The sequence below is a fragment of the Drosophila innubila genome, assembly GCF_004354385.1.
Source record: "Drosophila innubila isolate TH190305 chromosome 2R unlocalized genomic scaffold, UK_Dinn_1.0 1_C_2R, whole genome shotgun sequence".
In the NCBI taxonomy this organism is placed as follows: Eukaryota; Metazoa; Arthropoda; class Insecta; order Diptera; family Drosophilidae; genus Drosophila; species Drosophila innubila.
The window spans coordinates 20,796,956-20,822,547 of record NW_022995374.1 but is presented as its reverse complement, the minus strand read 5'-3'; the positions used below and the strand labels follow the sequence as shown (position 1 = coordinate 20,822,547).

At 39.1% G+C, this 25,592-nt stretch overlaps 2 protein-coding genes across 2 annotated transcripts; one reads left to right on the top strand and one right to left on the bottom strand.

Moving 5' to 3' along the window:
- Positions 1-15,689: 15,689 nt before the first annotated feature.
- LOC117784767 (axoneme-associated protein mst101(2)) lies at positions 15,690-18,005 on the top strand. The gene is made up of 2 exons (XM_034622579.1): positions 15,690-15,859; positions 15,917-18,005. Exons 1-2 carry the CDS (start codon positions 15,705-15,707, stop codon positions 17,907-17,909), a joined length of 2,148 nt encoding a protein of 715 aa, XP_034478470.1. The 5' UTR covers positions 15,690-15,704; the 3' UTR covers positions 17,910-18,005.
- A 4,409-nt stretch (positions 18,006-22,414) lies between these two features.
- On the bottom strand, positions 22,415-24,448 carry LOC117784762 (cytosol aminopeptidase). Its single transcript, XM_034622574.1, has one exon. It carries the CDS (start codon positions 24,233-24,235, stop codon positions 22,658-22,660), a length of 1,578 nt encoding a protein of 525 aa, XP_034478465.1. The 5' UTR covers positions 24,236-24,448; the 3' UTR covers positions 22,415-22,657.
- Positions 24,449-25,592: the final 1,144 nt, after the last annotated feature.

The following is a 25,592-nucleotide window of genomic DNA, read 5'->3' as shown; positions in this document are numbered from 1 at the left end:
TTTATCAAAGTTGTTAAAGCTAGTTAAACAAAAAATTTGTTAAATTTTGTTTATACTGTGAAAACAATTAATTGACAAAGAGGGTATAAAATTAGCTGGTATGCCCAAAGAGATATTGTCAACTGTGTTTTGTATACTTTTTGTAGCATACCTTTGAGCGCTATCGCTTGTTTCTGACATTTGTGTTTTGTCATGACAAAACCACAGATTCAGAGTAGAATAAAAGAGAGAAGCAGAGATATATAGAGGGGAAACACACACACTCATACTCTACTTGATGCGACTCAAGTGCAAATAAGCAATAAGGCGTCGAGTGTGTAAATCATTTGGCATTTTCAATTTTACTTCAACTTCAACCACAGGCAACAACTACAACGAAAAAGGTGAAGCAGCACATGGAAACTTTTGGTGGCACATGGAAAACATCACTTGGGGCTGGACTCCATGGCCATATGGCCAATAGCTACTTGAGTTTTCAGTGCACTTGTTTTAGTTGTCCATTATGCGCTTGTATGCATTCCCACATACACATATACACATATATTTGTACGTGTAAGAGTAGTCGTAATTGTGCTTAACAGAACTTTTACTACTTAAAAGAGTCCACATACGATATGCAGTATATATGCATATATACATATGTATATATATATACTTTTGTTCTATTTTGAAAATAAGCCTTTTTGTTAGTGGCATTGAGTGCTGTTTGGTTTCGGTTTGGTTTGCTATTGAGTTTGAGACTCGTTCCGTCATGTAGTTGCCACTTGGGAGTGCATATCCACATGCCACATGCCTCTGCAATTGAAGTGTGTCTGTGTGAGTGTCTGTGGAGTATCTAGTACTGATCTCCATCCCTTTTCTCATTTGCCTTGCCTTTGAGTATGCAACGAATGCTACGTTTGCTACTCTAATTTTCCTTCTTTCCTTCCCTTTGCAGTCCTTGGAGCAGACATTTTGCATATGTCCGTCTTTTGTCCAAATGTTGTTGTTGTTGCTCTTGTTGCCTGTTTGTTTGGTGTTGATTCCCCAGCGTGTTTGTCTATTGTTATTGCTCTTGCCCAGCATTTTACATCAAACTGTAGTGCCAAGCTGCCTGTCCGTCCGTCTGTCTGTCCGTCTGTCTGTCTGTCTGTCTTTTTCTCAGTCTCCCAACTGTCTATCTGTCGCTTTGTTTATTTGGCGTATTTGTTACCAGGACACGAATGCAACTTTTTGGGCCACTCTTATGCAAAATGCATGTACAAGTTTGTCTAAACTTTGTGCCAACTCTTGAAATCCAATGGCCTCTCTGAGATTTTACTTTTTGAGAAACCCAACACAAAATGTTAGCTTAAAGATAATATAAAATTTGCTTTTTTCCAGCTGTAGGTTTGTTTCGTAATTACGTCACAGCCTGCGCAAATATGACAGCTAAAAAATTAATTATTTGGGCCATAATTTGACCCCAGCACCAGAAAAAGTTCAAATCGAAAACCGTGCGCTCCTTTGAAGTGCGCACAACACGGGCACGGGCCGCACAGCTGGAGGCAATCCGAAAGTTGCTTTATTTCCTACCTGAAATGTGGCGCCTCAGGCGACTGAAACTCGCTTTCAGCTGCTCTTCATGATTTCGCATTTAAAAATGTTCCTTTTTTTGGATATAATTATAAGAAAATAATAAATACCTTGGCTATTTATTTTGCTGGGATCGTACTATGCAAAATAAATTAGCCTTGTTATTTCAATGATTTTAATAGCAATTTTAGAGAATTTTCATAAATATCAAAATTGTGAATAAATTAGCAAAATTATTTTAAAGGATACTCTTATTATTTTGGATAAATGTAAGTTTAATCTGAAAGCACTTTCTATTTGTAGAAGTAATTTATACCTTATTATAAATATTTTTAACATTGAAATAACAATGTCAAATAACATAGATTCAATTTAATTAAACAACAATTAAGAAATATTAAGAAATTAATTCACGATTTCATTATTCCAAATGAGTTTTATCAGAGTTGTGTAGCTTTTGTAAACAAATTATAAAACTCTTCCTAAATTTCTGTCATCTACGTCAAAAATAACTAATTTACACACATGCTAATGACAAGTTATGTTGTTGCTCGATAAGCAGATGCCCTGTAAGTCATATAATTGAATTTTTCAACTTTGCTGATATCTAATGGTTTGCTTACCAACCAGTTGCCGCTTTATTTACAGGGTATAGAAATGTTCACTAACGCAATTAAGTGGCGCGTTGTGAAAAAGGAATGATAAGTAAACATGACAAGGCTTTTAAGTTTATTGCGCCAGCCAACTCTCATTTGGCTCATGCCAGAGCAAGGACATTTAACTACGTCGACCCCTCCACCCCAGCCCACATCCTCTCGCTTTTGGTCCTGCCAATATTATGCCCCTCTTGTACCGTTCCCTTGCATTAAGGGTGCACTGCCATATGCGAGATGTGGCTTCATCTTTTTTACTTTTTTTTTTATTTTTGAATTTTCCCATGGTTTTTCCATGACGGGGGGATTGGAAATTGTGCACTTACTGTCACTTTTCATATGCAAAGCACTTTGTGTCTGTCGCTAATTTAATAATATGTAGCATTTTGCAGAGCAGACAGTCAAAATGTTGCGGGTACGCTGTCGACCAGTGTTACAAAGTGTCCAATTAAATGATTTTCTCCCTGGCATGAGACTAACAGCCGAATGCGATGGGAAATGCTCTCTCATGGACCACCTGGTTGCCTTTACCTTAAGCTGTACCTCTCCCCATACCCCACTCTTTTTTTATTCTCTCCCATAAACTTTTTCCCATCCACTCGCGATTTTTCACAGTCAGTGCATTTTGCAATAAATATCTGAAATTGCAATTGGCAAACACACACGCAATCTATTTGGCAAGCATTTTGGCTACGGAAGTTGTGAAAAATCGTTGACAAGCGACAAAACACTTGACAGCGTCAGCAGCCCAAGGAAAAGCACTAAAAAAAAGTCGAGCCAAAAAATGTCACAGTCAGAAAAATACAGAAATAACGAAACAAAACCAAAGCCAAATCACAGCAACAACATGTAAGAATGCTGTTGTCGAAAGTGCAGAACAAAAGCATACCCTGTAGCAATTATTAAAAAAAAATAAAATATATATTTCCTATATTTCAACTTTTTATAAATCTTTTTACTAACAATTAAAACAAAAATTTTGTGTGAAAATCATCATTATCATCAAATATCAATTATCATTGTTTTATTATATCCATTTGGTTTCTTGGTTTTTATTAGTACCAATACTTATATATTTTAATAGGGTTTTTAAGTCAAAAGCTTGTTCGTAAGCCGTGGATTTTAAAATTTTTTAGTCTTTGCTTTATTATATTTACAATAAAATGAAATATATTTTCTTACTCTTTATTTTAAGTCTTAGTTTCTCATTTTATTTATAGATTAATATAACATGAATTTATTTTAATTTATTCGAGTTTAAATCAACCTGATGCTTATAAATGTTTAATGCTTTGTTAAGCCAGTTTTTCTCATATTATGGCTACAGGGTATAAAAAGTGAGACACAGCGAGTGGGAAAAGAAGCACACGAAAAAAATGGTAGAACGTGTAAAAATTTGTGGTGCAAGCAAAGCCGAAAAAGGTGCAAAAAATGTGTAAATGTGCAATCAAATGAAAGAAAACCAATAATCGAAAAAAATGCCAATGCAGCGCACACAACTTAGGAATTATTGGCTCGCTGCGGGGTTGAAAGGGATGAGAAGGATGAATGTAATAAAGAGGAGGCAGAGAGTGGAGAGGGGCGGACAGCAATTGCAGTCAGGCAAGAAAATGCACTAAATAAAACATGAAATAGCTGAAAATCGAGCATGTGAGCAGAGGCACGTGGCAGGTGTGTATTTGTGTGTGTGTGTGTGAGTGTGTGTGACAAGAATTTAAGCTATAAATTGTTGTCACAATATAAGTGCGGCAACAGAGAAGCTAGATGAAGAGGCAGAGAGAGAGAGAGAGAGAGAAAGAAAGACTATACTGTAAACAATAAATCAAGTTGAGTTGCGTAAATTGCAAACAAAAGGGGCGCATCTTCAAATTGCGAACTCGAAATAAGAAATAGAAACAGAAGCAGATACAGAAATTGAGGATTAAGCTCACACTATAAGGTCTTTTTGTTGGTTACATTGTTCTTAAGTTGAAGTTGTTGTTTCCCGTTTATTGTTTGGTCGAAAGGAAGCCAAAATGTCAAAATGCAAAATATTAATCATCATTATTTCAATCAACATTTATTAACATGGACTTTGCATTAGCACATAATGTATTCTGTGCCTTTGACCTTAGCCCAACTTCCACTTTTAGCCGTAGAAAAAGGGACGAAGAATCGCATCCTTTGCCACACGCACATTATATATCTATATAGAAGTGAAGCTAAACCACATTTTCAATTCGCCACAGGATAGTAAAGTCAAAGGACCAACACCACACAGACAACCCTCTACCTATGCTTCGCACTCTCTCTCTCTCTCTCTCTCTCTCTCGCGCTCTTTCTCCATTTCAGCTTTGTCACAGGTCGTGGCCCAACCGTTTGTCTTTGTAGCGTTGCCTGTCTGTGGTCGAATCTCCCTCTCTCGCCCTGGGTATGTGTGTGGAGTGTCCTTTGGCTTGTACTCCTGTTGCCAGCATCAGTCATTTGTCTTTTGTCATATTAATAATTCCCTTTTATTATTTTCACCATTACCACACCAAAATTTATATATAATGTGTTGCTGATGGTCATACCCCTGTCCCTGTCCATCTACTCCCCATAGTCCTTCATTATTCGACATTTATAATATCTGGTTATAAAGGTGACGCGTACGCACCTTTTTTGACGGTTGTTTTTTCCCTGTTGCTGTGCTTTTTTGCTTAGTCTCATTAATAATAATAAGCATAATGGGGGGCGACCCTTCCATGCCACGCCTCCCATTCCCAACCTGATTGCCCCTCGCTTATCTGTGGCATTGTCTGTGCTGCTGTTAGACAAAGAGCCGCTTAATGCCATTTATACTCATCTTTAAAAGTTAATCATCTCAAGATGATCCTGTGAGTGCCTTCGTCCTTCCGCCAGCGACCTGTTCATTTTTTAATACGCACTCATAGATCATTAATATAAATTCCAGAATGACGGCAAGTAATATTAATGCCTGCGCACAAAAATTGCTGTCAAATGAGTTGAGTTAAGTGCCGCCATTTTGCCCGACATTTTCCAACCACTTTGCAATCATTTTCTGATTGTTAATTGTTAGACTGAACTTAAAACTTAAAGTTGATAACATAACTTTGTCGTCTACTCTGTGTATGTGTGCTAAAGGGAAAACTTAAACGAATTTTCATTGTTCAATTAGAAAAGTTGGGGCAAGTGAAGCATTTTCATATGGAGTTGGCAGCTTGTTAAGTGTTTTCAGCTGCAAACAATTTAAAAAGATTTGAAAATCTTTGAGAATTAAGGACAATAAATACTATATGTGAGTGAGTGATCAGAAAGTTGTGAATCTACTTGTAAGTACTCATACGTTTATTTGATTAGCTTGATGTCGGGGCCAAAGACAAGTTGGCTAATTCAAATCAAAAGCAAGCCACACACTCAACGTGACACACAATCAAGTGGCATCAACAACAGCAGCAGCAGCAGCAGCAACAGCAGCACACAAGTCAAGTAAAATGATTTGCAATTATTATTGTTTAATAAGTGCATAAGCCGACACTTATCCGACCCAAAAGACACAGACTTCATAACAGAATTCGTTGTTGATAATGTTGTTGTTGCACAAGTTTGTGGCAAGAAGCCGTCTGAAAGCAACAGAAGCCAAACCAAAGGCAACAACAATGGAATTTATATGCTAGGGTAGCACAAATTATCATAAGATGGCAGCATTTTTGAGTGTGTCTCAACCACCCAAAACCACCCGAAGTACACCCGAAGCACACCCAAAGCCAATTGTTGCTTCGAGTGGCATAAATCCGGGCAGCACTCGAATCTCGAATCTCGAATCTCGAATCTCGAGTCTTGAAACTCGTCTTTAGGCAAATGATAAATTGACAAAATTTATTTGGGTCAAAGCGTGCCGCATTCATCATAATTTGCTGTTGCCTTTCTGCTTCTTGTTGGCCCCGTTGTGCCAGCTGGCCACGAAAATTGAAAATTTTTGAAATGGGCTCAGGCACTTGGGTAGTATTTTTAATGGAGTTTACTTGGGGCACACTAACACTAACAACTAAGCAAGACTGACACTTTTGGCTAATGCACATATAATGAGCTTAAGCCATGCGAATTGCCAAGGTTGTGCCTCACTCTCAAATCTAACCAAATTGAAACTGGCCTTGGGTTGCTGCTTATGAGTCAGACTCTGAGTCTGGGTCCAAGCTCTGGGTCCAAATGCGAGCCTCCAGCGTTCATTTGCATAATTAATATTGATGTACTTATGTTGTGCTGTTTCCAGTTTCCAGTTTCGAGCTCGTTGTTTTGTCATTGTTTATTTATTGTGCCACTGCCAAATGAGCAACAACTACCTGATTGAAGTTTGCCAGTGGCACAAGCTAATATTGTAGATATAGGGAGACAGTGAAGCTTATCATTGAACCAACAACAACAATAGAACAATAGCAACTATATATAGAGATTGCAGGTAAATTTGAGTGTCTGTAAATGCAATTGTTGCAGCTATTTATGAATAATACAATGCATTTTCAATTTGCAAGTGGACCAAACCATGTTGAAGAAGATGGAAGATATTGTATTTGCTACTTAATTGCACCGTTTGTATAATAGACAACTGTAATATGAAACGAATTTCGATTGGAATTCATCAATTATCAGACACATGTAAATTATTAAACTGTTTAAACTTGAATGGATATAATTAATTTCCTAAAGCTATGAAGACAAGAAGAGAAACATTAAGTTTCACAAACTGGCTGCCAATAATTATATAAATGTTATTGCATTGTGATATAATTATTTAGCCAAGTTTATAGTTACAGAGTGTATAAAATAAATAAAATGAAAGTCGTCTGTGATGTTTTACTAACAATATAGAGAAATCGGTTAAGTTGGCTTAGAAACATCTTGATAACGAACCCTTGGAAAACTCTGTTAATATTGTTAACTAACGCCAGGAGTAAGTGTCCTCGCTGACCCACTTTCTAGACCATTGTACACACTTAAGAGTGTATTTGTTGTGTGATGTTTATCGTGTTCTATTTGCTTTTCAGCAGGTGTTGGCCAATCAGGTGTAAAGCAGGTCTTTGGTGGGGCTGTGATTATAATACAACAATGGATGGGAAGTGTGCCTGAGCACGAAGAAGTAAAGCGAGAAGGAGTACGAGCATAAAGCATTTGTTTTTGTAATCACACTTGGACACACTTACCTGGTGACAGCTCCTCGGTAATCCCTTGAATGGTGCGCGTGAACAGTGTCAACATAAGGACACTGGCCAGTAACAGCCATTGACGTTGCTGCCACACATGTGCATGTTGTTGTTGTTGCTGCTGTTGCTGCTGTCGCTGCTGTTGCACTTGTCGCGTTCGTGTTGTTTGCATTGCTGCTGTTGTTACGCAGGTGACTGCCGATGTTTGCACTCTAGCACTCTTTAAAGTATACAAGTATACAGTATATACTGTATTACATATATACTCTATTATTCCGATAGTGTTGTCAGCTTAGTTAAAGCTGCAATAGAAAAAAAAATGTTTTTTTAGATAAGCAATCACGAACTTTGTTTTCGCCAATTACACTGAAAAAATGATGGTTTTTAAAACTAAGAGTATTTTATTAAAACAAAGATGAAACCTTAAGAGAAAAAGACAAAAACACTGGTAAAAAGGAAACGTGTTTTAAAATCAAGAACATTTTATTTAAATAAAATAAGTACAGAAAGTTACAATAATAAGTTATCTTACAATCAAGATGTTTTATCGAATTATAACCGTTACATAAAAAATAAGTAAAGGGGTAAATACCCAATAAAGACTTCTATAGACCACACGCATATCAAATTTTGCTTTAAATTTTTGCCATGCCTCCTTTCGACCTGCAAATCCAGAAAAGCAACCACACCCACAGCTTTTAAGATATAGATATAATATTGGCAATTATCTTTTATTATTATCTAATATCCTAATTAATCGTATCGTTGATCAATTAAACAGAACGGCAGTAATAACAGTTTTAATTTTTAAAACAATACAAGCTCCTAAAAGTATGTAACGGGTATTCCTATAGTCTATAAACCGTAGCCTTGCTGACTAATTATACCCGTTACTTAAATAATAAGTAAAATGGTATATTGTGTTCGTTGGAATGTGTGTAACAGGAAGAAGGAGGCATCTTCGACTCCATAAAGTATATACATTCTTGATCAGCATCAACAGCCGAGTCAATATAGCCATGTGTGTCTGTCCGTCTGTCTGTCCGTCCGTCCGTCCGTCTGTCCGTCCGTGTGAACGCCTAGATCTTAGAGACTATAAGAGATAGAGATACCAGATACTTTCACCCACAGTCTTCAAATGCGTTGGAGCAGGTCAAGTTTGTTTCAAATTCAAGCCACGCCCACCTCCGCGCCCGTAGATCGCGAAAATCCGTCTGTTCGTATGTATAAACAAAAGGATCTCAGAGACTAAAAAAGATAGAGTAACCAAATTTGGCACACAGATTTCTATATATCCCACGAATATCATGCTTGTTTCAAATTTAAGCCACGCCCCTTACGCCCCCGCAAATCGCGAAAAGCAACCACACCCACAGTTTTTAAAATAATACGTTTTTTTTTTTGGTAAGTAACGTCTATTAGTTTCATCTATTATCCCACTGAATCGCATCAAGATGGGACAAGTAAAACGTCAGTTTTGGCGATTTAATGTTTTCAAAGTAATACAAGTAATTTCTTTAAAGTACTCTTATATATATTCAAATAAGTACCGGGTATCCTATGGTGGGAATCTCGACTATAGCCTTTCCCACTTGTTTTCATCTTAAAATCATAAATAGTCAAAATTTCGGTTCTTGCTATAATTATTTTTGGTTTTGAGCAAAATATTTTAAGCTTTGTCCCATTTTTTGTATTAATGTTCTCGTCCTTTTGATCCTGTCGCGCATTTGTAGGGCAATTTGCCTTGGCAAGATGAAGACAGATCATTAATATTTTCAACGCTGACTTTATTGACAGTCAGCGTCGTCGTTTTGTCTGACGCGCACAAAATCAGACCGTGTTCGCTGTCGCAGTCGCATTCGCATTCGCTTTTTGCAGTTTGCTCTCGGGGAGCAGACACATCATTCACAGTGCCGCAAAGTATGCAACGTCATGCGGCGCTGCGGTGCGTTTCATCACGGCAACGCACTATGGTCCGGATGAAGATTTTTTAGGAATAAATTAATAACTCGAGAACGAATAAAGTTTTTTTGGTCTAGTCTTTTGCATTGGGCCTATGATATAAATTCGCAAATGGCCTAGAAAAGTGGGCGTGGTCCCGCCTTTATTTCTGATTCTGCGATACGTAAATTTTTTCGATTTTGTTTTTTAAGCTATCAGGACCAAACTTACAGGTTAGGCGTGTTACTATGCCCGTAACGTGTTGCCAAAATTTCATTCAAATCGGACAACTATATCATATAGAAACAATAGGAATTATCAGTCGAAAAGTCTTTTTTTTTCTAAAAACGCTATTTTTTTCCAAAATATCTGACCAAACTGATCGTATATAAGTGATATTATGCTACTGAGATTCTGACCAACATATATCAAGATCGGAATACTATCATTTATAATGTCATATTGTTCAAATTATTAAAATCGATCGTGAACTGACTTTTTGTATGAAACAAGAAATTTCTATTTTTGTCGATTGCTAAGATTTAACATTTATTCAATACGTAAACACAAGTTTTTGTAATTTTAGCCAATGCGCCCAATAAAATAAGCCAAAAAATCATAATTTTAGTCATTTTGTCTAATGTGTTGTCGCCACACTTTAAGCGAATACGCATTTTATAACGTGAGGTTAGCTGAAGTAAAGTAAAATTGTGAAAAATGCGCAAAAATGCGCAACTTGAGCTTAACAGTACAATTTTAGAATTGATCAATCTTCAAAATGCATATAGTCACATTGCTGACAAGTGCTGACAAAATTAGTTATATCTTATTAAAGATAAAATTTTATTGAACAAATTTTTTTTCGAAGCTAGTTTTTAAATTACAGATGGCAACATATAGCAATTTGATTTTAAGCAACACAGATATATAAACACAAAATACAAACCACAACAAATATAATCCATGATAAATTTTGTTAATAAAGCTTTTAAGTACGTGCTGTAAGACAATTCAAATTAACCTTAAAAATGCGCATATGCGTTTCATGTGCTCTTTGTTCAAATTAACTGTGTTCAACAGCTGATTGCTGAACAGTGTTGAGAAATGTTAAGATTTTAGTTATGCAACATTTGAGCTTGATGTGTTTTGAATACATCGCCATAAAAATATCGGTACTTTGAACATGTTTATAAAATGACTTAATTCCTAAAAAATCTTCATCCGGACCATAGTGCAACGGCAAAGGCAACGGGAAGTGGAACTGAAACTGGTAATGGTAATGGTTATGGTAACTGGCAACGGGCAACGGGTAACGGGCTTGGACAAGGGGCAAGCATCACCGTTAGCAATGCTCGTGGGCGCGTTGGGGCTACACGTCAAACACATTCATCACAAGTGCCAGAGTGACAGATGGCAAATGCGCCTACAGCCGGCTTCAGTCTCTCTATCTCTCTTCCAACCACTCACCCACTCTTCGGCTCGCTGAGAGTGGCCTGCTTGGCCTTATGTCATTCGCAAGGGCAAAAGGACAAATGAGAATTTTCCAATTATTGCAGACACTCACTTGGCCACGGCCGCAACGTAAATTTAACGCTTTAAACTGACGCCATTTGCCCATTTTTCATTCACCCTGTCGAAATCTAAATTTTAGATGAGCGCAAATCATTTGTCAACGCTCTTATATACCCTAAATACCCTAGTTCTGTCGCTGCGTGTAGTTGCTGCACTTTTAGAGCGTAGCTTTATGATTTTGTGCCAGAAATGTCACAAAATAACAGCAACAGCGGGCGACAGTCGGGTGTGAACAATTATTCATTTACAATTTATACCCTGTAAGTTTTTGAAATGAGTAATACAGCAAGTGTGTAGAGACGTTGAGTTATAGTTAATGATACTTAGAGTAAATAATATCAAAAACTCCGACAGTCTGATTATTATAAGTTAAATAGCGTTTTATAGTGGAAGCTATTTATAGCTATTTATAATCTGTCACTCCAATTAACAGGGTATTTGCCAGTACTGTAACTAACGAATTCTGTCTTTTCAAGTCAAAGCTGGTTATAAAATAACTGTCAGGTTATTTTCTAGGCTAATTTTTTCAAGTTCCAGTTAAATTTTGTCAAAGAGAATCAAAATACGGCTCTTAGGCTCATTTTTTCAATGCCTAATTAAAAGGATTGTTAACTATTTAAAAGATACTTTGACGTAAAATGTAACTCAATTAATTAAAAATTTATAACAATATCTCTTTGATTAAAGTTAACTGGATTTAAAAAAAAAGGACCATAATTCAGGGTAGATTGACAGCTTGCAGTTCAAAGCTAGCTACAGGGTATATCACAGTCGGCTAACTATCAACTACAGGACTCTTGTTACAGTCCTCGGTGACGCGGCAGTTGATCAAAAACGCATTTTGACTGTGTCAGCGTCAGCGGGGCACGATTTTAATAAACGTAATGTGGCCACATGTGCGCCTGACATGATTTGGCATTATCGCAGGATAACCGAGTTACGAGTACTGTATTTATATATACAAGTTCATGTGTACAGCTGTAGTGAAAGTGAGGAAATGGAACAAGAATTGGCTTTCCATTTTTTGTTGATATCGTTGCGAGGGTCAGGCTTTTGGATTTTGATAAATATATTTAAGATTTTGAACATCTTTAGCTGGCAGCATATGCTGAGTAATTACATGTATATATACTCCTATACTTGAAGGGAATATTGATTGAATTTGAGCTTGATAATGTTGGCTTCCCATATGCTAGCACAAAGTTTAACAAAGCAGCCCCATAAAAGCCACTTTCATTTTCACATTTTCACATTTTCACAAAGTGTTCAGCTAGAAACTTTCGCTAATATCGAATGTAAAACGCTTCAAAGCCACGTGTGTGTGTGTCTGTGTGTGTATTGAAGAGTGAAAGCGTGTGTGTGTGTGTGTGTGTGAGTATGGCAAGTTTTACGAGCGCCTGTTAACCGCGGGTATTTACACTAAGTCTAATGAAATGTTTAACAAGCACTTTGCTGTGCGCAAATCCCAATGACCCATAATATTAGCATAAAATCACTTGGCAGCCAAGCGGGGGCGGGTTAAGAGACTGCCCCTTTTGCCTCAGCCCTGGTGTCCCATAAATAGTGTGGCAGCAGCTATAGTGTATATCCTTATGTGTGTGTGTGTGTGTGTGTGTGTGTGTGTGTGTGTGTGTGTGTGTGTGTTAAGACTACTTGCTTAGTCTGTTGGCGTTGCATGACACGCCTGAGGGCCTCAAGCAAAATGTTCATTTAAATTGCGCACTTTAAAGTTTTGGACGAGCGTGAAAGGCTTAACGAAGCGATCCGAAAGCTCGACTATATCTACATATATACTCACATATATATATCTTAGCAATTGGTCTGCCTATACAGGGACTTTGTTGTCGAGTGTTGGCGTATTTTCAATTTGAGCGCATAAATTTTTATGTTGGCCATACTTTATTTACTGTGCACGCTCTCTCTCTCTTTTTCTTACGCTTTCCCTCTCTCTCTCTCTACGCTGTTTGTTTCCACAAAATAAATTACATTAAAATTCTAAGCCATCAGCCACTGTGGAAATTTATTTTTGCACATTATCCGCTTGCCGCAAATTGTATTTATTCCGCAGTCTGCGCTCTGCGCTCTGCGTTCGCTTCCGGCCAGCAGAACAACAACAATATAACCAAAAAGCAACAGAAACCAAAACAACAATTCACAACAACAGCTGCTGACGTTTTAGTGGCACTTACTCTTACTCATACCTAATACTTAATGTTGTTATTATTGTTGTTCTTGTTGTTGCTGTTGCTGTTGCTGTTGCTGCCACTGACCAAAGTTATAAAGTATCCTTCAAGGCAATTAGTTTATTTGTACAATTTCATTTCATTTAGGCGGTTGGAATTTTAATGCATTTCATTAAGTTTCTGTGTAAATTTTTCACTTTCATTTGCTCCAAGTAAAGACGGGCAAGAGAGAAGGAGACAGAGAGAGAGTGCCAAATTTGCCCCATTACTAGATTCTATTCAAAACAAATCTGGTAACTGGGATGTATAATAAACCCAAATATTGTATGGTATACAATAATATATTGAAGCAGTAGAAGTAACGAAAAAATGCATGAAGTACAAAAATTTGAAATGGAACTTTGAGTTTTATTAAAGTGATATTTTTAAACATTTTAAAAAATTTCTGAAATTGTTATCAAATCTCTTAACTAGACATTGAAAGAATTATTAAAGTTAAAGGATGCATGGATGTAAGAGTTACTCAAGTTTAATCCTAAATAGATTAAAATATGTTTATAGGTATTTTTCAATTAGTTGAATTAAATACTTTTTTTTAATTTAAAAAATATACATCATCAAATGATGTTCTATGCGATTTTTATTTCGTTGATTTAAATGTACAATAGTATCATTATAAAATGTACAATCTAAAAACTAAAAAAAATATTTCATAAATAAATAGTAGAAGTTGTAGAACATTTTTCATGTTTTTATACTTTTAAGATTTATCACAGGAATTTAGTTATTAAATCTTGCCATTATGCTAAAAATAAATAGTTTATTTATAATTTATAATTTAAATCAAATGAAATAATGAATTCACAAAAACGTTTATTATCTTTGTGGGAAGTAGAAATATTTTCTTATTCAGGACGAAAGTACAGGTATTAGACATACCTTGTGTTAATGTACATAGGCAGTTATACACATTTATTTGTAAATTCATGTATACATACATTAATTGTACAAACATAAAATAAAGTTTCGTTTAACAGCTTTAAATAAATATACCTTCGTAGGGAGCGTATAAGATTTAATCTATTTTGTACTTTGCAATAGCAGAGCACACGCACACACTCACACTCACTCACACACACATGCACGTATCTGTGTGTACATACACAGAGGCAATATTTGTATAGAATTTGCTGTCATTTAATGCATAAATTAACTTTAATTCAATATGTAACTTACTCGAGTGCAGCGCTGGTTTAATATACCTATTGTTTATTAACAAATGCAACTGAATCGTTTGAATATAGCATTATTGAGACAATGTTTTGGCAGTGCAGGAAAAAAATGTAAACACAATTTGGTGTAATTCACGAATAGAAGGGCCACAAAGAGACGCGTCGATGGGTCCTGGTAAAAGAACACCGATTAAGGCACTAGGAGCACTTGTGGCCAGTCGATTTAATAGTTAACACAGGCAACAACATTTAGTTGTTCAACTTAGTTAAATTTCTTCATGTTTTATTTTGTTATTAGCATACAAACAATATACACGAAAAATTCACAACCGCACGAATTTCGATGACAGACGGAGAAGTCAATTCGCTCTCATTTCGTTTGCTGTTCCATTCCGCAACGTTTCGTCCTGCTGCACTGAAATGAGAGCGTGAGAGAGCACAGCGCAGCTGTTTCAATTTGATTGCTCTAGGACCTGGTGTGCTGTCGGGGGTGGGAAGCGGTATTTGGCAACTGTCAAAGTGACAGCTGAGCTGAGGGTTTGTGCGAATGTCGACTGCGCAGACGCTACGCTCGCCAATTGTTTCGATTCCATGCGTTCCACTCAACAGACTGGCAAAAGGACGATGTTTGGGCTGTCAAGGGTTGTTGAGCATCTCGTTTCTTGCACCTCACACCTCTGCCAACCGCTCCGATACTGACAATTACCTGGAGAATTGGCATTAGCCCATTTTCGTTGCGTTATAAATTGCGATTGTCACTTTGGAGTATTTGGCGTGGACTGAGGGCAGGGCTGCTGCTGGTGCTCCTATGTCTGTCTGTCATACTCGTACCGAGCAACTGGCAGTGCACATTGTACCCGGAGGGTGTCTCTGATGCTTCGATGCTGTGACTTTCATTTCGTTCGATTACATGTCCGCTCCACCACCTCCCTCCCACCTGCTCCCTCATCCTTCATTTACTGCTTATGCAATTACATTTAACTTTGGTGTATCTGAAGAAGGAGCAGGAGCAGGAGCAAGAGTGGAAGATGAAACTGCGTTGGTTGTGACATGGAATTAATTTTCGATTTTATTGTCAGTTTGTCAACTGCTTAGTTGGTGTTGTTGCTGTTGCTGTTGCTATTGCGCCTGACTTTGATTTAATTGAAAATGCATGAATATGCAATTTTTAGCTGTTCGTATACTCGTAAACTCGTAAATGCCAGTTTTTATTACTTTCTTCCAGACTCAGTCTGCTGGAAGTGCTCAAAATTTTAGATTTAATAGCCTTTTGAAACATCAGCTTCATACATATTCATATATTATAGTACAAAAGGCATATAATCACATTGAAACACACACGTGCCACAAGCAATACAAGTATTTATATTTTTTTTTATTTTTATAAACATGTCTATGTGGGAGGACTTTATAAAGTGCTTCAAGAAGGGCACCAAGATCACAGGCTGCACGGAGACGAAGATAGCTGAGCTCTTTAATCGCGTTCCTCCGGATCAGCGCAAGCAATTTCGAGAGTTTGCCAAGAAACATGACGAGTACAGACAGTAAGTCCTTTCAGTTATTATCTTTAGTAGGTTATCATAACAAGTCTACTTCCAAAGACGTGTCCGCAAGTATCCGGACAAAATGCCAACCATAGATTGGAAGTATTACAGGGAGAATGTGCGAAAAGAGATGGTCGATTGGGTTCAAGACTATGAGAAGAAATATGATAATTTGGACAGCATGTTTACCAATCGACATACCATGATTGATTTTTCAAAGTACTTCGGGGAAATCACCAAACAATCTGAGGAAGTTCAAAAGGATGTTTGTAAATTCAAGGAGGAGTCTGAGAAGCGCATCAAAGTTCTGCAGAATAAAATGAAAGAGCTAGAATCTATGCGTCCCTACACTGAAATGACAATGGAGGAGTTTTGTATTGCACATCCCAATGAGGCGCCCGATTTCAGAAATAAACCCACCTTTTGGCCACATACACCCGAAGAGCAGGCGGAGGAAGAGTTGGCGGAGAAAGAGGCAGCAAAAGAAGACAAACCAGACCCAAGTAAGCCAGCTCCATCTGGAACAGCTCCTAAAGATGCCAAGCCAAAAACTCCACCAAAGGCAAAAGAACCCGAACCAGTTAAAAAAGCAGTTGATACTCCCAAGAAGGAAGAGAAAGCTGAAGTTGCTGCTGTAAAAGTCGAGGAAAAAGAATCAATGGAAAGCCAGATTACGGATAAAGTAACAGATTTGGCTTCTAAAGGCATTGATTTGGTCAAAGATCTGGGATCAAAAGCTATTGTTCTATTAAAGGGCTTATGGCAGAAAGCTGAGAACAAGCGAAGAGAAGTTGCAGAGTCTGCCAAGGCTGAAAGATTGAAGAAAGAATCTTCTGATGCTGCTGTGAAAACTGTTTCCTCAAAAGATTTGGGCGGATCTTCAGAAATATGCAACAAGACCATAATTCGAGGTGAAGATACTGCCGAGGCCGATGTCAAGGAACATCATGCTGACTTGACCATAGAAGGACAGTCCGATGCAGATGTTTGTAAAGAAAAGTCGAAAGCAGAAGAGAAGGAATCTGACGCAGATATTTGTAAACAAATGTCGAAAGATGAAGAAAAGATATGTGAGAAGGATGTTGCAACAGTCTGTTTCGAGAAATATCAAGAGAAAATTAAAGATGAAAGACTAAGTGCAGCTGAAAAGAAGTCTTGTGCTGAATCAGTAAAGGAAGAGTCTACCAAGGCGACAGGAAATCAATGCGAAGATGTCTGCAAAGAGAAGCCCAAAGATACTGATAATAAGTGTAAACCAGATGAGAGAGCTTCATTGCCTGATATCACGTTACGGGCTGAGCCAAAAAAGCCGTTAACAACTTGTGAACTGAATCAAGTACCACCAACAAATGCAGTTACATCTCCAGCTCCTAACCTAGTAGTAAAATCGTCGAATGCTGGAAATGATACAACAATAATTGGCATGCACCAGGAGGTTCTGACGGCGGAGAACGAGATTTTTCTGGGAGCAAAGCAGCTGCCAAAGGGACCCAAGGACTTCAAGCCATCTGATAAGGATAATGCTCAGCAGGTAAAGGAAGTAACTCAAGAGCTGAAAGGAGAGAAAACATCTAACAATCAAAAACAAACGGATAATGCTCCAGTAACTATGAAGTCAGATCAGAAAGGTCAAGACAAGAACGATGACAAATCAATGTCAGATGCCATGCAGCAAGGAATCAATGAAGGTTCCGATGAAATTGCCAAAGTGATGTTCAAAATGGCCATCGGTGCTGCCCAATTGCTGGCGGAGGCCAAGAAGAAGATCGAGCAGGCACAACGGGAGAATTCTGGTCAAGCAGAAGCTTTGAAGCATGCTTTTGAGGCAGCTGGCAAGCAAGTTGACCTGGCCTTAAGCCAGGCTCATACTGCTCTGGAATCCGCCAAAAAACTAACCCATCGTGCCCAATTCACCTTGGGGGACAACGAGGAGAAGCTGGTTGCCACCATAGAGAAGCACACGGTGTTGGCCAAGTTGTTGGCTAATAAGGCTATGACCATGCAGAAGGAAATTGACAAACTTCTGGATGGTCTTAAGAAGCAACAATGAAACTACAATCAGTTAATGTTATTATTTTAAGCGAAGTTCACATTTCGTGTTCGAACTGTTTTCATTAAATTTGCTGTTAAATTTTGAAAAACCAAACGATTTGTGTGCTGCTTGGTGGGTGGTGCGGAGTGGTGCGGGTTCGGGGTGCGGGGTGGTGCTTTCTGTGTGCTACATATGCAAATTTTGTTTGGTAAGCTCAAGCAATAAATTTTAGTGGAAAAAGCTAAGCGAAATATCGAAACTTTTACTGAGAGTGGCCGAAACTTTGCGGTGAATTAGCCAAAAATTTCACTTTGGCCAAAAGCGTTTCGATGTGCGTGTGTGTGTGTGCGTGTCTATGTGTGTGTGTGTGTGTGTGTGATAGGTGTGGGTGTGCCAGTTGGCCTAGTAGATTGCATAATTATGCAAATGTGTTGTTTTTCGGCATTCAAAGTGGCGCATTTGAAAGTGTTGCCTACTTGTTGGCCCTCCTCCCTTTCCTATCTTCCTCCTCTCCTCTCCTTTCCACTCCTTCATCCCTTGCATTCGCTGCACAATTTTCACAATCAAAACGCATTTGCATAATTATACAAAGCACACTTTCTACACCTATGAGTGTTTGTATGTTTGGGCTTCCATTTAATTCAAGTTTGATAGTTTGTTATAAGCTTTAAGCCAAAAAAGACTCGATTTAATGCGGTGCACTAGAACAATGGAAGTATTTAAAGTTAAAACAACAGCAACAATGTAAATATGCCAACGAAAATCCGGCTTTGTTTTATTTTTTTGTATTTTTTATTTTGTATTTTGTTTGTATTTTGATGGAGGGGTGAAAAAGTTTTCGGCTTTTAACAAGCCATATAAATTCAATTTGAGCAAACTTCTTGATGAGAAAAGCGAACGATGCGACGTTCATGATAAGCTCGGATTACCATATTGCCTTAATCGATTTCATAGGTGACAAAAACATTTTGAAAGGACGCACAATGCGCTGAGAGCTCAGTTCGCACAGTTAATTTACCTTTTGGGACAGTTTTCGTTTGCGTTGTTGGTTTAAAAATTTGCATATTTACAAGGTATTCAAAGGCTGTTTTGTGATTAGGCTAAAAAGGATTATTCATGAGCAGCTGAGTGCCCCGAATTGTGTTTAAAGCATATCGTTATCGTAATGTCAGCCAATATTCAATGCAGACTCAGCCATTTGGCAGTCAGTCTACAACCCAACTCCAACTCCAACTTTTAGTCCTGTAGCGAGTTAAATTCAATGCCAAAATTGTTTGAATTCAAAGCCAGAGACAGAGACAGAGACAAAGATAGAGTCAGAGTTTGGCTTATAGTTTTATGTTTTATGTGCAGCCTTGTTGACAATTGCCCGCTGTTTCTTGTTGCACTAACGTCGCATTGTCGGAAATATAAAATATGGCCATTATGTTTATTGTTTTATATGTTTTCAACTAGAAAAAGAGAGACAGAGACAGAGAAACAAGTTGCAACTCGCATGTCACTGGCAATTTTCAATTGAAATAGATTTTTTGGCAAATGTTTTCAGATTGTTGTGGCATGCCAGTTTTTTGGCAGCTCTCCAGGCATAATTAAAAGCCTTCACAATTTGAACTGTTGGCCTTAAGATGCCGTTATCGTATGGGAGTTGGCTATAAGCACTTCGCTTAATGTTTGCTTATTTTTTACTGCCACATTTGTGGCAAGTTGTTTGTGGCATTACAAGCATTTCTCGTATTTGGCCAGCTAGTTGCGTGCCGTGTTTGTTTTTAGTGTTTCTAGTGTGCTCGTATTACTGTGCCTGATTAACGCTTTTTATGGCTGCGCAAATATTTGTGGCACTTTTTAATAGCCTACTTCTGTGCCTAAGTTATGCACAGAAAAGCCTAATTAGCAGCGTTTAACTAAGCCTCACGGCTTTAGTAACTCGTATGTTTGTGTGCTTTTAATGCGACGTGATCGTGGTTATTAAAACAACAAAGGGTAATGCCAGTTACATACGAGCAACCTGAGGGCTGGCTTTCGCTCGTATATGACAGTGTGGTTGTAGTTGTAGTTGTAGTTGTAGTTGTTGCTGTTAGCTGCCAGCAAAATGTAAATTTCAGCTGAGTGGCTCGACAGGCGCCACTGGCGGCCCATTGCTTACACGTTGTCCACGCAGCATGGTGCCAAAGGAGCTCCTGCTCCGGTGGTAGCTTGATTAGTCCAGGCTGCTGCGTCCCTGCTCGCAGTTCCATTCACATTCAGTAACTGGGAGGAAGGGCCAGAGGAAGGGGGTGGCAGCCACAACCCACCGCAACACACTTAACGACGTAGTTAGCGTTAGTTAACGTATGTACGTGATATCGTTAAACTGGTATAACGTTACCAGACCTCCATAGCATAATAAGTGTCTTATTAGTTATGCCAGAACAGCAGCAACAGCAGCAGCATCACGATTCAGTTACTACGATTATTGTTGGTGCACCTAGGAGCAAGTCATGGATGCGGACATCACGCATCACGTGCCGACTCGGAGTCGCTGGAATCAGTGATGCTACTTGACAATTTCCATGTGACCAGGGCAAAATTTGAATAGAACATTTTGTTGACACAACTCGATTATGTCTTGAATGCTAAATGCGTAAGCCAATATCATTGAATTGTGACAGCTCGAGGAGTTATTGAACTGTAGCATTTCGATATGAGAATACTTTCAATTAGCCAGTTATTCGAGCAGCTGGCAATTGATAAGCGACAATGACTTTTAATTAATTCAAGGCAAATATTGTGCCACAACAATTGAAAGTTTTTACAGGCAAAACACCAAGCAAGAAGTCCAAAATCAACAACAACTGAAATCTATTTGCCCAGCTAACAGCTAAAATGCTCTCCATACAAAAAACGAAGCACAAGAAAAAAAAAAGAAAGCAGAAAATGAAATTAACGCAGGGGCAACGAAATGAAAATTAAATTCCAAACAGCCCTTGGCCGTCGAGTGGTTGGGTGGCTGGGTGGTTGGGTGGTTGATGAGTGGTGCAGGTCGTGGGTCCAGTTCCAGGTAATCGCAATCGTGTAGTATTTACTTTTAGCTTTGCTTGTTTATTTTTTAATTTCCTTCCAATTAAGCAACAAACAAGCCGCCTCCCCAGCAATCTTCCAATCTTCCAACCTTCCCACCACCTCCAACCCCTAGTTCCCTCACTCCACTTTCGATGCTGACGTTGGCAATAAAAACGCGCAGGAATCGAGTCAAATGAAACGAAATGAAATCTAGTCAAAGTTACCGAAATGTTAACGCAATCGCAATCGCAAACGTAATGAAAACACGTTGGCACAATTCATTTAAAATCTACATTGGGCCAAAACAATTTGGCATTCCTAAGACACAAGGAACAGGACACAGATGTGTATGCTTTTAGGCGCATTTGTGGTTAATTTCCATTCGCACGACTTGCGGTTCTCTCTTCTTCAGCAAAAGTGAGAGGGAGCAAGGGACGTAAAGGATCCTGTGCCCCTTCAAGTTCATTACTTATGCACAACTTGTACGCATAAATAAAACATGTCAAACGAGTGCGACCCAAAGTGACTTGCGGCTGTCGTCTCCGTATGGCCAGCGATACCCCGATCCCAACAAGGATCCATAGCCCACCCAAGGGGCAGAGACAGGCACAGGACTCACGCGATGTTTGTAGGCAACACGCATAGCACTTGAGAAGTGTGGGTCCCAACAATTAGTTGCCTAGACAGGCAATCGTCGAGTTACAACTTCTAGGAATGATTTGCAAGAAATGATTGTCTTAAGAGATTAGCAAGTTTCAATGAAATGAATAGCAATAATAATACTTGATAATACCCAGAACGTGCATGCTCAATATGGAAGTTTAAGTATAAAAAATTTGCAAATTTTGTCAGTAAGTCAGTCTATTAGACAGCCAGTCAGTCTGTCAATCAATCAATCAGTCAGTCAATCAGTCGGTCAATCAGTCGGCCAATCAGTCGGTCAATCAGTCGGTCAATCAGTCGGTGTCAGTCAGTCAATCAGTCGGTCAATCAGTCACCACCACCAATCACCACCACCACCAATCACCACCAGTCAGTCCAATCAATCACCACCAGTCCAGTCAATCAATCAACAATCACCACCAACAATCAATCAATCACCACCACCACCACCACCACCACCAGTCCGTCAGGTCAGTAAGCGGTCAGTCCGTCAGTCGCGTCAGTCAGTCAGTCAGTCAATCAGTCAATCAGTCAGTCAGTCAGTCAATCAGTCCGTCTATTTGCTTGTCAGATAGTCAGTCGGTCATTAATGAGTCCATCAGTCAATCATTAAATCGATCATTCAACCAATCAATCGATCAGTCCGTCAACCATCCGTCATTTATATAGTAGTCAATCGCCTAAAATGTCAGTCAGTTGATAATTTAATAAATTGGTCAGTCAACCAATTAGTTGTCAAATCAGTCCGACTAATTGACAATTGGTCAATATACCAGTCATCAATTCATTGCTGCCGCTATACACAAAATAAAAGTCAATGATTTGATAAGATTACAATGGTATAATTTACCAATCATTGGTCAGATTAACATAACATACAAGATTCTAAAATTTTACATAGACATTAAGATACACGACACGGGGGGACAATCATAAAAAGACATCTTGCGTCCTGCATCTAACATCTTCAAAAGTTCGTCGCACTTACGGTTAAGAAACACAAATAATTTAGGACACAAATTTGCCAAATTGTACAGCATTAGACAACAAGTCTTCGTCAAAGTTCATTTGAGGGCCATCTGGTAGAGGAACTGTATTATGGTACGAGTGGGACGTCCACTCATGCGACCCTCGAGTAGATATGGCGGTACACCCTCTAGGCACGTCATGCCCGTGCCTCTGGTGTCCAGATGCACCCAATCCTTATTGGGAACGAGCGTGTGGAGAAGTGCAGCCGCCAGGCAAGAGGAGGCGGGTCCTCTGCCCTTGTTGCACAGATCGTAGGTCATATTTGGCTCGATCAGCTGCCTGAAGTAGTTCCAGAGTGGCAATCGCCACATGCGATCACCAGTGACCGATCCAGCCTTCTTGAACTGCTTCCACAGAGCACTTTTGTTCGTCCAGAGGCCAGTTGAGGAGGCACCCAATCCATGGACCACTCCCTTGGCGTGCGTACCCACGTCCACCATGGTCTTGGGCTTCATGGTGTTCATCGCATGAAGTATGGGATCGGCAAGCATTACGGTACCGGCTGCCGAGGTATCCTTGATGCACAGCGTCGATCCATTTATGAGGGTGACCACATCACCCGGCTTGACAGCCATACCCGAGGGCATGTTCTCGCAGAGCGGCAACATAGCCGACACATTGATCGGCAGGGACAAAGCAGCCGCAGCTCGGATGGCAGCCACAATAGTTGCTGCCCCACTGATCGCGGCGCGTTGCTCGTCCATGCGACTCTTTCTCTTGAGGCAGAGACCTCCGCTGTTGAAGGTCAGTCCACTGCCCATTAGCAGAAGCGGTTTGTCATCTGGAGAGCTGCCCACATAGCTGATTTCCAACATAATGGGCGGTTCACAGGAGCCTTTGGCTATCATCAGAAATGAGTTGAGACCTTGCTCCTCAATCCAGTCCATGGAACGCACCTCCACCACAATGCCGCAGGGACACAGTGCATCAATCGTAGCCTGAGCAAAGATCGTGGGCGTCATTTGATTGGCCGGCGTGTCTGAAAGACGTCTGGCCAGATTCTGAGACTCTGCCTTGAACAGTCCGCGCGTCCAGGCATCCACATCGGCAGAACCGTACAGTTCCAGCTTGGGGATGTGCATGCGATTGTTTTTCGATTTGTTGGCATTGTATCTCCAAACGCCCATCGCAGCTCCCTCGGCTGCCTGCTCCGGGTGATCCATGCCATCGACGAACACCGTTTGAGCGCCCTGCATTTGGAGGAAACGTGCACCAACCGCTGCGGCAATACGAGTATTCTCCATGCCGACATCGAGCATCTCTTCCTCATCAACGCCGGCTCCCTCTTGGCCCAAGCCGACGACCGCGACACTCGAGAACTCCTCGTCCACATTACTGAACATCCTGCCCTTGCCCAGTTTGCCAGTCATTCCCGTTTCTCTAACTAATTGAGTTATCTTGCCGCTGACACGATCGTCGAACTTTTCGCCATTTGAGGTCATCTGCGGATCCTTCTCGCCCTCCTTTAGGTACAGCCCGATGACGATACCGTTCATATCACACTTGGTCCGCACTTGCATATACCGTGCACCCGAGGAAACGGATAAAACGCGTTTCATGCGCAGCAAATTAAGTGCGGATTTTCCATAACAGGTTGCCTGAGATTTTGCCATTTTTATTTGTAGGTTTTATGATTTAGAACGCGCTTTCCAACACTATATATTTTGAAATGAATACTACTCTATTTCCACTTCAATTTAAACAATTGGTCGAAAAGGATAAGAAACTTTTACGTACAAAAACTGGATTTTTTTTTTCTAAAAAATACAGTGCGCTTCGCTTTGCTTCTACCAATATACTGAACTGCTTAAACACATTACAATTTGGACGCTACGAAAAAATGAGAAGGAAGTTTGAATCTGGTGAACTTTGATTAGAGAAAAGCTAAAAGTTAATGGATACAAATATACATATTACAAATGAGTAAAGAAATAGATCCTCATATTTGCTTTTCATGGCCGTTACTTTTAAAAAAGGTAAAAGGGTATGTATACATATATAAATATATATCTGTCCGTCCGTGTGAGCGCCTAGATCTCAGGGACTATATAAGATAGTATTTTTTGTAGTATTTAGCAACCAAATGTGGACACAGACTTCTATAAGCTCTGCGCTGATAAAGTTTGCTTTACATTTTTGCCACGTCCACCAAAAATCGCAATCGCCATCATCTTTAAGATACAACGTGATTTTTGAAAATTAACATTATCTAGTCCTATTATCTATCATCCTACTTAATCGCAATAAGATCGGTTAAACAGAACGGCAGTATTAATTTGGTGGTATTAATTTGTAAAGAAAACCAAGCCCCTAAAAGTATGTAACGGGTATTCCTATAGTCGGAGCTAGTTTTTTTTTTTAACAATATTCAAACCTTATGGCTTAACAATTTTCTTTTCTTTACATTTAATTTATTTTGTTTTGTTAAAATAGGACCAAATAGAGAAAGAAACTGGTAAATGTACATAATAAACATAAGTTTCTATTTATTTAAGCACGTTCATTATAAAACTTATTGTATGACACTCTCTCTTGCATTTTTCTCCGTAGCAAAAAGAAATTGTATTAATCCATCTAATGCGCTATCTTTCCACTTTCTTAATTTCTCTGTCTCTTTCTATCACTATTAATCAGTCTATATAATATTCCATTTGCATAATTGAATGGCCAAGCGATTGACAAATTGACAACCTGCTGACAAGCCAAAAGACAATTATAGCATTTATGACAACTGTGCGCGATTTCAACTCGAACTGCAAATGCAACTCAACCTGCAATTTGATGTCATGCAAATGATTAAATTTGCAATTATAAAAATCAACAACAACAGCAACAACAGGAACAAGCTGACATAATGAGTAAGTGCTGTTGAAAGAAAATGAGTAAAAGAGAGAAAGAGTGAGGTAGAGAGAAAGTACTCGTAGAGACTGCAAAAAAATGCAACGAAGCCGCAGACGAAACACGTAAAAG